Below are 11,506 nucleotides of genomic sequence, written 5' to 3' on the forward strand. Positions count from 1 at the left end.
TGTACTCCCGACGCTCTCGGTCTTTATTGATAGGAGGGATGTTGGGCTTTTTCCTATCTGTAAAACCCGTCCCAATTTCAAGGCTATTTCCGTCGTTTATAAAAAGGGTATTTTGTAGAAAAAAAAAAAAAAAAAACTTGACATTAACTAGTAGATGTTTAGTTTCATATAAGAGGGCCCAACAATATTATTAGTAGGTGTTTAGTTCATATAAGAGGGCCCAACAATATTAATAGTAGGTGTTTAGTTCATATAAGAGGGCCCAACAATAGTGAGTAGGTTGTTTGGCTAATTGGGCCCAATTTGAATTTGGGCCATGTATACTCAACTTGGAGCCGATCAGGAGAAGAGTTTAATTAGGTTAAATTAGTTTCCTGTTAGGTTTAGGGCATGAATAAAAAAATAAAAAAAAAAAAGATAAAAACCAAGCCGCACCTTTGTTTCTCCATCTCATTGTTATTCCTAGCCAGACGAAACAAAAAAAAAAAAAAGTTCTCCCAGTAGAAAACAAAAAAAAATAATACGGCGGTGATTAGTTCGTAGAATTGGAGCGGCCTTGATATTATTTGATTATTGATCTCATTACTGTTCTTCCTAAGGATTATTGCTAGCGTTTGAGGTAGGCGCAACACAATCAAAAACCTTCTTTTTATTTAAGTTCTTTTAATTAATTTTATTTTGTAAGTTTTGATTCATATATGAATGATAATCGATGTTGTGAGTATGATTATGTATGTTGGGCTGCGGTCCATAGATTGTGATTCTTAAAAACAACTTTGATGGGATACGAGATATCCTTGGGAATGGTTTTGTTCCCTAAACCCACGTGGGGCTCCCTGGGGCGAGCGGATTTGATTGATTGATTTGATTGTTCTTATGGATGTGGTGTTCCATGTGGTTGTGATGCTAATAATCATGTTAGTTGTTTTAAAAAGAATTGAAAATGTTTGATAAAATGTTTTGTTGCTTCTTTTCCTACTGGGTGTCACAACTCACGTCGTTTAATGACAAAAAATTCCAGATTTTATGGCACCACAAGGAGCTAATGGCGGAAAAGCGTAGAGATCGGTTTTGGTGTTATTAGTAGTAGTTTGCATAGGATTTATGATTGAGAATTGTAATAAAATATCATCAACTCTTTTAGATGATTTAATTAGTTATTTATTGGTTATTAAAACTTTAGATATTATTGGGTTAACGTATAACCAATGAAAATAATGTTTTGTTTAGACTACTCTATTTGATTGAATAATGGAAATTTCTGGATCAGATCTGTTTGACTGTCCATAATAATTAGTAGATAATATTTTTTTTTGTTTCATTTTTTCGTCGTATATGTAAAACTCTTTCAATATGCACATATAAAATTTTTAGAATTTTCTGAGTTCCAGAAGTATTTTTTTATCAGTTGTTTTCATTGTACAAAACTCAGACGTTTTCTGTCAGATTCAGCTGTACTGAATTTTATCTATTTTTCAAAATATTCTAAGTTATGTTTTAGACTTTCGTGTCTTCTGTAAACTTGAATATGGTTCTTTTATCTTTTCATCATGGTAGGTCAAAGCTAATTTGACGTTGTGAATGAATTGATATGATTTTTGAAAAACGAACCATCACTGTTTTACGTTTCTGCAGTACAGATCAACTACTCGTTTGACTATGGTCAAAAGGTCTTTAAGATAAACTAAAAATTATAGAAATTTTATGATTGGAAATATGATAAGTTAGGATTCAGAATATATAATTATAATAATTTATGGATTCGTATTTACGTCCGAAATATTCCTTGAATTACCTGGTGTCTGTTTCTATTTTATGACTCCTCCTTAAAAACGTAACTCTTTTGGATTAAATACGGAACTTTTAACGGTGAAATTAATTTTTAGGATAAATTACATTTCTTTAGGGTTTATGTAAATTAAAAATCACGTCAATCTAACGGTTAGATTTTCTTAAAAGAATTTTTATATGTCCGCTGCAACAGAATTTCTGAATTAAACATAAATAAAGATTAAACAAAGAATTAGTCGTTTGGACTTGGGCCAAGTGTGGAAGTCAGGGCCTGATATTTAAGGTAGCATTTTGGATTTTGTGTTTTGTATTTGGGTTGAAATCCAGGCCCGAAATTCGGGGTGTTACACTATCTGTAAGTTGCAGTTTTACCATGTGAAGAAAATCATGTTATTCATGTTACATACATTTTGTTTAGGTTTTGCAAAACTTTTTTCTGTTCTTAAACTTAATATAATGTCTTCACAGTGTTATAATTCAACTAAAAAAGAAACAAGAGAAAATGTTGAACCAATCATTTTGTGTAAATGGATATTTATGATTGAAAATTTTTGGAATGAAAAGTTCGTAGTTGGAACAGGACCGCACTCTGATGCGTGTCGTAAGTTTAACAAATTAATTAAGATATTTCCCATTAATTAACTAGTAATATAGCGATAGTAAGGATCGTTCCCACCCAGAGCAGTGTAATTGATAGGTTATTTGAGTCAGCAAAATAAAGTAAAATACAAAGGTGGATTGAAATAAAAGACAATAAGGAAAATATGATTAGGGAATTATTCGTCGTTGCAAACGTTTACCGAATCAATATACTTATCTATGTTTCGTCATAATCATTCATCACCATCATTATCTCGCTGAGAGCCTCGCTCCATCGTAACTCGACCACGATCACTGTCATCAACTACATGCGATAATCATAGCTCTATTCTCTCGGAACAGCATCACCGATCATTATCATAAATTAATAATGGCAGACGCGTACACATTCCCTGAATCCCTGAAACCTATTTTCTCCTTGAACTAGAATTAGAACGACCCAAGTCAGATGATGATGCCCCAAGTCAACTGTACTGGTTCCTTTATAAAACTGTGTAGTCGTATTGAGAAGGTGCTTTTACAAATTCTGAAGCATTCTTATTTAACTGTCAGTTCTGGATAACCGTCTTTAAGATAATTATAAGAAACATTTGTATTTGAATGATTTATAGTTGGTCTTTGTCCCTTATCCACACGTGGACTTCACTTTTATAGCTATTTCCACTTCTTTTGGATGATCCACCTAACAAAAGACATAAACTAGAAAAAAATCATAATACAAGATAATATGCAAAAAAACACAGCTAAAACAAGTGTGGAATTAACACTGAAAACATGTAAATTAAATACCTATCAAATTCCTCCATACTTGGATTTTGATAGTCCTCGAGAAAACTACATAACGTATAACTCCCTTTCGTTGAGGACACGGTTGTACTTAGCATGTGGAACAAGCCTTTAAAACCATAGGTGTCCCTAATGGACGAGTTATAGTCTTGTGAGGGCTTACAAGAGGTATACTCATAAAACCTGCTACAACTTCAAATCCTTCCAAAGTCCCAAGCATCCAAAGACCTAGGAACATAAGGGTTCGCAACCTATTGTCAAGAAGTCAGAAGTACAAGAGAAATTTAACATGTAAAATGCGATTGATCGAAGAAAATGTGACCGGTCTACCTATGCCATAATGAGAAAATGCATGTTCGAGTTTGATAAATTGTTTCGACTTATGCCTCATTAATAGATTTTATGATAATTTTACTCAAAAGACCGTTTTTCTAGTCTCACACATGTGCACAAGCGGGAATGAAGAGAGAAGTTTTGCACACGTTGAATGGTAAGAAGGAAACCTTCCGAATTATTTCTGGAGACCCCACGAAATCGTGAGAAATAAAAATCTTTTTCTGATGATCTCTAAGAAAGGAAATCAGCCACTGCGATTACTCGTTTACCTTCACATCCGATTAGCAATGTTGATAATAACACCACTCTCACAATATCCAATAGAAACATATTTGGCTCCGTCTTCATCCTCTTGGTCATTGTCTTCGGTTTCAACTTTTGATGATAAACTCCAGCAAAGCTACACTTTATCTTCTTCATTCAAAGCCTCTTTTTCCTCTAGTACTTTAATCTTATCAGCAAGAGAAATGACTCCAGCAAAGCTACATTTTATCATCTTCTTTTCTGCAATTTTTTTAGAAGAAAAAAAGGGGGGGGGGGTGTTAATGGTTACTTTCTTAAATATTAGATGATAAAAGAAGATAAAGAGTAGCTTGAGAAGGACCAATACTTCAGTTCATTCTACTGGGTGAACTCTCAGGCAGTTCAAAGTAAATTCAATAAAATGAGGCTTTCAAAGAAAAACCAACACAAGAAGAATCTATATAATGGACTTCATTCTACAAAATGAAGTCCATTCTATATAATGAACTGTAAAATCTAGATCTATAATTTTTCTCGATTTCATTCTAGAAAATGAAGTCCAACAAACATCAAAGAAGAAACATGTTTCATTGTACAAAATGAACTCAGTCAAAGAAGGACTTATTATTCATCAAACATCAAACAAATATACACATTCATTCTAAAGAATGAACTCTGACAATATATATGCGATTTACAACTTCATGTAGATGGGAGAAAACATGATGAATATGCATTCATATGAACATTCAATATTGAAAATCAATTTTTAGTACTTCGAATTAGGGTTTTTTGTACCTTTCGCTGGTTTCTTTGCTTTTGAACTCTTTGAAATCGGTTTTTCTTCAACTTGATTAACTCATTCAAATACAACTAATTGGCTGTTTGTTTCTTCAACTTCTTCATCTGTAGATGATTTTACTACTATTTCCTCCTCGATTTCCTCATTTTAGGGTTTTGATTTCTTTAAATTTTCTAGGGTTTTCGATTTTTGGGTTTTATTTTCTAATTTTGAAAGACTGATTTGATTTCAAGTGTGAAGATTGCAATGATTATTTTGTTTTGCGACTTGTTGGACCAAACTGATATTGGCCCGGACATAAATGGAGCTAACGATATTTGCCCAAAAATAAGACTGTCGACGGGCGACGGCTGAGAATAAAGCTTGACCTGAGCCAATATAGTTGACCTGAAATTTTCATTTTTACTTTGTAAATGAGAAATGAAAATTCTAGGGCTCACTCCGTTTCCCTCTCTCTCTCCTTCTTCTTCAATGAAAAATGTTTCGCGGTGCACAGTGGGAGGAAATATCAAAAGAACGACAACAACAACAGCAACCATTAATGGAGAACGATTTTCATCAGCATCATCTTCTCAACACCAACTCGGTATTTCCTTCTCGGTATTTTCATCAGCATCATCTTCTCAGATTACAAAATCCAGATGTTCTTATTAGAACTAGGTTTAGTTCCTCCTCATTCTTTACTAGTAATAATGCTCGTTCATCATCTTCAGATTCTTCATTTGTAGTTAATTATTTGATAGATTCATGTGGATTGTCTGAAAATGAAGATCTTACTGTCTCTAAGAAACTCAAACTCAACAACCAGATTCAGTTTTAACATTATTCAAAAATTATGGTTTCACTAAACCCCATATTTTAAAACTCATCACTAAGCTTCTTTCGGTTCTCTTAAAACCCTAAAACCCAAATTGGATTTTTTCAATTCTAAAAGCCTACATGGAATTGAACTAGCAGATTTCATCTCAAAGAACTCACTCGTCCCAATTGATACCTTCATTTACAATGTCGACTGTCAACCTGAAGCTTTTCTTGAAGCTGTCTTGGAAACCAAAATTGGATGTTTACATGAAATGGGTTTGGTCCGACGATTAAATTTCTAACAGCATTTAGGAAAAATCCTCGTTGTATGAAGTTTCAAGAAAAGAAGATTACGGCAGTTAACGAATTCCTTGTGAATGAAATGGGTTATGATTCTTTGAGTATTGGGGAACCCCAAAGGTTTTAGATAATAGATTGAAGTGGAGAATTATCTCTAGGTGCTTTGTTATCAGAATTTTAGTTTCAAAGGGTCTGACTGAGGGAAAAATTCCTCTGTGGTTACTTGGAGTAACAAAAAAATCCATTTCAGACAAGTTCGTACAACTATATTTGCAAGAAATTCCTGAGTTGATAAAGGTATTCCAAGGTCAGTTGAGTTACCAAGAGCTAATTCAGCATGAAGGACTTGAAGAGATGAATGCGCGTTGAAGGTATGTAGTCTTTCCCCTTTTGCTCACTTGCTGCCTCTCTTTAATGTTTAAGGCTTCTAGGTCTGTGCTTGTTTATGCTTGTTTTGTTACATTGGAAATGAACATTGTGCAAACTCTCATGTATGATTGTCTAACAAATGTTTTATTTGTAGTCTGTATGTATCGATGTTATATTGATGAGTAACATTGAACTGATTGTCAAGACGAATAAACTTACAATTTTTTTTTGTCAATGTGCAGTTGCTAGGATGTCATGGAAGTTGTTTGGCTAGACATCAGCTTCATTTCTGTTATCTGATGATCCTCTTAAAACCATAAACCCGGATTGGATTTTTTTCAATTCTAAAGGCTTTTTTTTTTCAATTCTAAAGGGCTACATGGAATTGAACTAGCAGATTTCATCTCAAGGTACCCATTCGTTCTGACATTGAACTTACAAACTAAAATAATTCCCGTATTTGATTTTGTTAAGAGCATTGTTGCATACTGATATGAATGTAATTAGAAACCTTAAGAAGTCACATTCTTACATTTGTAGGATAAACCTAGTTAAGACATTGATGGTCAACCTAGAGCTTTCGAAATGTGAAGGTTCACTGAATCTACTATTTCTAAGTATCTAATCTAGAAACTGATAATAGTCATGGTAGATGCTGATAAAGCTAAAAAGATTGTTTAGAAGGTTAAAGAGATAGGTTTCAATCCCTTAGCTGCAACATATATTATAGCTATTAAGGGAATTGACAAGTGAAGCCAATTGGAAAAAAATAGATGTTTATAAGAGACAGGGTTGGTCTGAGGATCAAATTCAGTCAGCATTTAGGAAAATTCCTTGTTGTATGACACAATTCAAGAGGAAGATTATGGCAGTTATCGATTTCCTCGTGAATGAAACGGGTTATGATTCTTCCAGTATTGTAAAAAGGAATGGTATACGGCCTCAGTAAATACTTTAACATGTCTTAAAATCAAAATGTCACCATTAGATTTATGGTATCTAATGTTGCAGGTGAGTTGGATGGAACTAGAACTGTTAAAGTGAAACAAGCAATGTGTTCGTGAAAGTTCCACGCCAAATTCGTACGAATACAAGCCAAACAATGAGAGCAAAGTGCACTAAGCAGACAGCTTGCAAGTCTACAGGAGGTAAAGCTCCCAGGAAGCAACTCGCCACTGCAGTTGTCAGGAAATCAGCACCAACAACAGGAGGAGTTAAGAAGCCGCATCGTCATCGTCCAGGAACTGTTGCTCTTGGTGAAATCAGAAAGTACCAGAAGAGTACTGAACTTTTGATCCGGAAGTTGCCTTTCCAGAGATTAGTTGGTGAAATTCCTCATGATTTCAAGACAGATCTTAGATTCCAGAGTCATGCTTGTTCTTGCACTTCAAGAGGCTGCTGAAGCAGCTTATTTAGTTGGATTGTTCAAGGATACCAACGTGTGTGCAATTCATGCCAAGAGAGTTACAATCATACCAAAAGATATCCAATTAGCATAAACAGGTATCAATGAGTGAAGCAACTTGGAAATCAGAATTGGATGTTTACATGAAATGGGGTTGGTCTGAAGATTAATTTCTAACAGCATTTAGGAAAAATCCTCGTTGTGTGAAGTTTCTAGAAAAGAAGATTACGGCAGTTATGGAATTCCTTGTGAATGAAATGGGTTATGATTCTTTGAGTATTGCGGAAACCCCAAAGGTTTTAGATAATAGATTGAAGGAGAGGATTATCCCTAGGTGCATTGTTATCAGAATCTTAGTTTCGAAGGGTCTGACTGAGGAAAAAACTCCTCTACGGTCCTATTCGGACAAGTTTGTACAACTGTATTTGCAAGAAATTTCTGAGTTGATGAAGGTATTCCAAGGTCAGTTGAGTTACCAAGAGCTACTTCTGAATGAGGGACTTCAAGAGATGAATACACGTTATAGGTATGTATTCTTTCTCCTTTTTGTTCACTTGCTGCCTCTCTTTAATGTTTTAAGGCTTTTAGCTCTGTGCTTGTTTATGCTTGTTTTGTTACATTGGCAATGAACATTGTGCAACCTCTCATGTATGAACAACATGAAGAACATATGTTATGGAGTAGTTGTTGTTTGCTTTATTGTCAACAAGTTAATGTAGAACAACTTGATGTGAAATCTGCATTCTGGCTGTGAAACAGAAGTAACTATATCCGGGCATGGTATGTGTGGTTTGTTGATTCATCTTGGAAGTGTATGTACTGTACTAGACATCCTCTCTTGTGCAGGCAAGAGTCTTAGGTAAGCGAAAGAATCCAGTTAGTTGCTTGTATGAACACTGATGAACACTTATCTACAACTACTTTATGGGATCTTTGAATTTCCTATGTGATAATAAAGGAAGTCTATTTTTGAAAGGATGTAATTGATTAGGATTTTCATATACTGTTTGTAGACTACTATCAAGCTCTCTATGTGCTATAAGTTTGTTCCTTGTAAAAACACTAGTGCCTTTTCCTCTCTTATGCTTCCATCTGAAACGGAAGTAAGAGTACAGAATTGTTCCATATGGTGTGAATGCTAAGGTTTGTGATATTGTGTTTTCTGAGCTGTATAAGTATCCATTTTGCCAAGATAAATGCATGTATACTTTCTCGTTAGACTGATGTGATACCCTATACATCCTTCCAGGTGCTCTTCTGAGTATTTTGATCACTAAGCTCTCAAACATTTAGGGTATTCTAGTATAAACTGCCATACACCACTTGATAGTTTTGATTCCAGTGCTAAATGTAGTCCCTCAAGAAACTCCTAGTAATTATGAATTGATTTGAATGGTGGTCTAGAGAATCGATATTTCTTCTTAGCAATTGCTGCCTGTAAATCTGTCTTATACGCTTAACCATATAATATGGTGATAATCATTTAATGAAACAAATGACCAGATATAGCAGCTAATGTTCTGGAGTGGCTGGGTTTCATAAAGTATGTGATATAAGATGACGGCTTGTTATGAAATTACTTTATGGCTATCTTAGTTATGCTTCTGTTTTTATGTTCCAAGTCATTCAAAGTACATCTGAATTCGCGAAATTAGTCCGTCAGACTAGCTAGAATAGAAGTCCAGCACATATTAGTATATGACTGTGTTGTTAGCGGACACCTACTACCACTAGTATTGATAGGGATACAAGCTTCATAGTCATGTATCATAATGCATGTTGTCTTGCTAAAATGTATATGCCGATTCTCTCACGTATTTCCTTGATAACCCTTTACTTAATTGTTGTCTATGCTAAAGAGCACTGTGAGTTACACTAGATTCAATTGATTATATGAAATAGATTCAAAGAGTGACGCTTTTACAAGCATTCAGATTAGTAATTTTATTTCGTAATATGGTGAGATAGCTTTCATTAGAGAATGGTACAGGGCTAAGTTTGGTAGAGCCAAGTACTTGTCGAGTTTTAACGGCACATCGTAAGCTAACGTACAAAAGTAATTAGACATGTTCTTGGATTGGTTAATAGCACTGTTTAAGTACATAACTGTTGTTGCTGAATAATTAATCAACCTCGCATTGTATTGTGTAATGACACTACAGTTTATTATTGTTTTTAGTATGGTGATTATTTAGATGTAATCTATAGGAGCATGTACACGCATGAGAAGTCCACTACTTGTGCAGTTTCATTTGTGCTGTTCAGCATACAGAAACTTAGCTTTTAACTTGTGTTTATGGCAACTTATGACGCTTGATGCATGGTTCAATGGTTAGTGTTCTTTTAGCAACTCATTTGTTCACACATAGTTAGAATATCAATTTCTCTGCTATCATGATAGCGTTAAGGCTTGATGTTAGATTGATAAGTGGAAAAATATTAGTTCTAATAATTCTGGTTGAATTTATTTTATGAGTTTTCTCGTGAGTGGGAATTTGTAGCGAGAATTACATGCCTATAAGATCTTATATGTAATGTAACCAGTGATCTAATAAGTCTGCGGAAAATTAGAGGGATCTAGTGTGTTATGTACTAATTTTGTCAAGTAGTGCCATGACCCAGACTGATTATAATAGAAGATACAAGTGAAGCGGATAATTAATGTATGAATGGTTTGCACACTTTTGAATGAATGAGTTTTGCTGTAGTATGTGAATTCATGATTTCTGGTTGTGGGAAAATTAATGTCCGTTGATTAGATAACATCTCATAAGTCCATTAACTGAGTAGGCTCACATAGTTGTATTGTGAGGACGCATTTTATTAAGCTCACTTGTGTGAGAATTCAGTTGTATATAATTGTTCTACTCGTATCTAAACTTGAAATTGAATGTTTTATCAGGTGTGGGATCTTGGTGGGCAAGGACGGCTGAGGACACCCTGGCCTGGGCCACATGCTATTGTGGTACTCATTGCAGTGATACATAGCAGTAAGAGATGGCATTGACAGAATCTCCCCAACGAGAAATGAGCTTTTCAGGCTGCTCCAACTTGAAGATCTTCAACATTCAGTCGTTATCGTGTTCGCAAAAAACAAGACCTTTAGGAAGCCATGTCCCCTGCTGAGGTCACTGATAACTCCTCTCTCCATAGCATCAAGAACCACGACTGGCATATTCAAGTGTGCAGTGCTTGATAGTTCGTTTGTTTCTATGATGGATTGGGATGGGTAGCTCAGGGTGTCACTAAATGGCTGCTGCAAATCCCTTGAAGACTTTCTGCTACTGCGAGAGATCAGCTGGATAAGACATTTTCATAATGAGATGTAGTGGACGGTTATGCCAATAAAACATTTTCATCTAGTGTTCTGCACTTAACAAGTTGCCTACAGTTGACAATCTGTTGCAAAGAGGTATTACTGCTGAACCTGATGTCAATACTGCAATGATCATGAATCTGTGAACCACACCTTCCTTTTCTTGCATTGTTGGAGTACTTTGAAGATCTGGAACCACTTCCTAAATGGCCAAATATGAAACTTTGCGGCCTTATAATTGAGTTTTTTTAAGTTTGAAAATATTAAATTCGAGTTTGTAGAAAATTAAAGTGGAATTATGGAGGAAAAAGTGAATACTGTGATAAAAAAAAATTATTCTCAGTGATCAGAGGATTTTTTTTCTTTTTCTTTGAACCATAATATTGGGCATACCAAAAACTTTATAGGCATACAAAGTCATTTTCCTAACCAGGGTGTATTGATAAGGGGTGTCTAATGGGTATGCAATGACCTATACACCCTTAAACACTTCGAAAATATTGATTTATAGGCTTTAGGTTCGGCTGACTCGTGTTGATGAGTTATCAGCCGAACTTCCCGCTGTAGACTGAATTTTTTCGATCTTGTTTTGATCATAACTTCTTCGTCCAATGTCGGAATGACCTCATTCTTTTTGCGTTATCTTCGTATTTTCATTCTCTTGAAGATGAAGATAAAATCTACTTGATTTTAATGGGTTAAAATCTACGATTTTCATTATATAAGCTGAACCATTAACATTTTTTATTCCTGAACT

At 34.8% G+C, this 11,506-nt stretch overlaps 1 protein-coding gene across 1 annotated transcript; it reads left to right on the forward strand.

The window, feature by feature from the left end:
* Positions 1-7,253: 7,253 nt before the first annotated feature.
* On the forward strand, positions 7,254-11,077 carry LOC113284167. Its single transcript, XM_026533581.1, has 2 exons — positions 7,254-7,959; positions 10,336-11,077. The coding sequence occupies exons 1-2, from the start codon at positions 7,670-7,672 to the stop codon at positions 10,364-10,366; spliced, it is 321 nt and encodes a 106-aa protein (XP_026389366.1). The 5' UTR covers positions 7,254-7,669; the 3' UTR covers positions 10,367-11,077.
* Positions 11,078-11,506: the final 429 nt, after the last annotated feature.

The sequence above is a fragment of the Papaver somniferum genome, chromosome 5 (genome assembly GCF_003573695.1).
Source record: "Papaver somniferum cultivar HN1 chromosome 5, ASM357369v1, whole genome shotgun sequence".
NCBI lineage: Eukaryota > Viridiplantae > Streptophyta > Magnoliopsida > Ranunculales > Papaveraceae > Papaver > Papaver somniferum.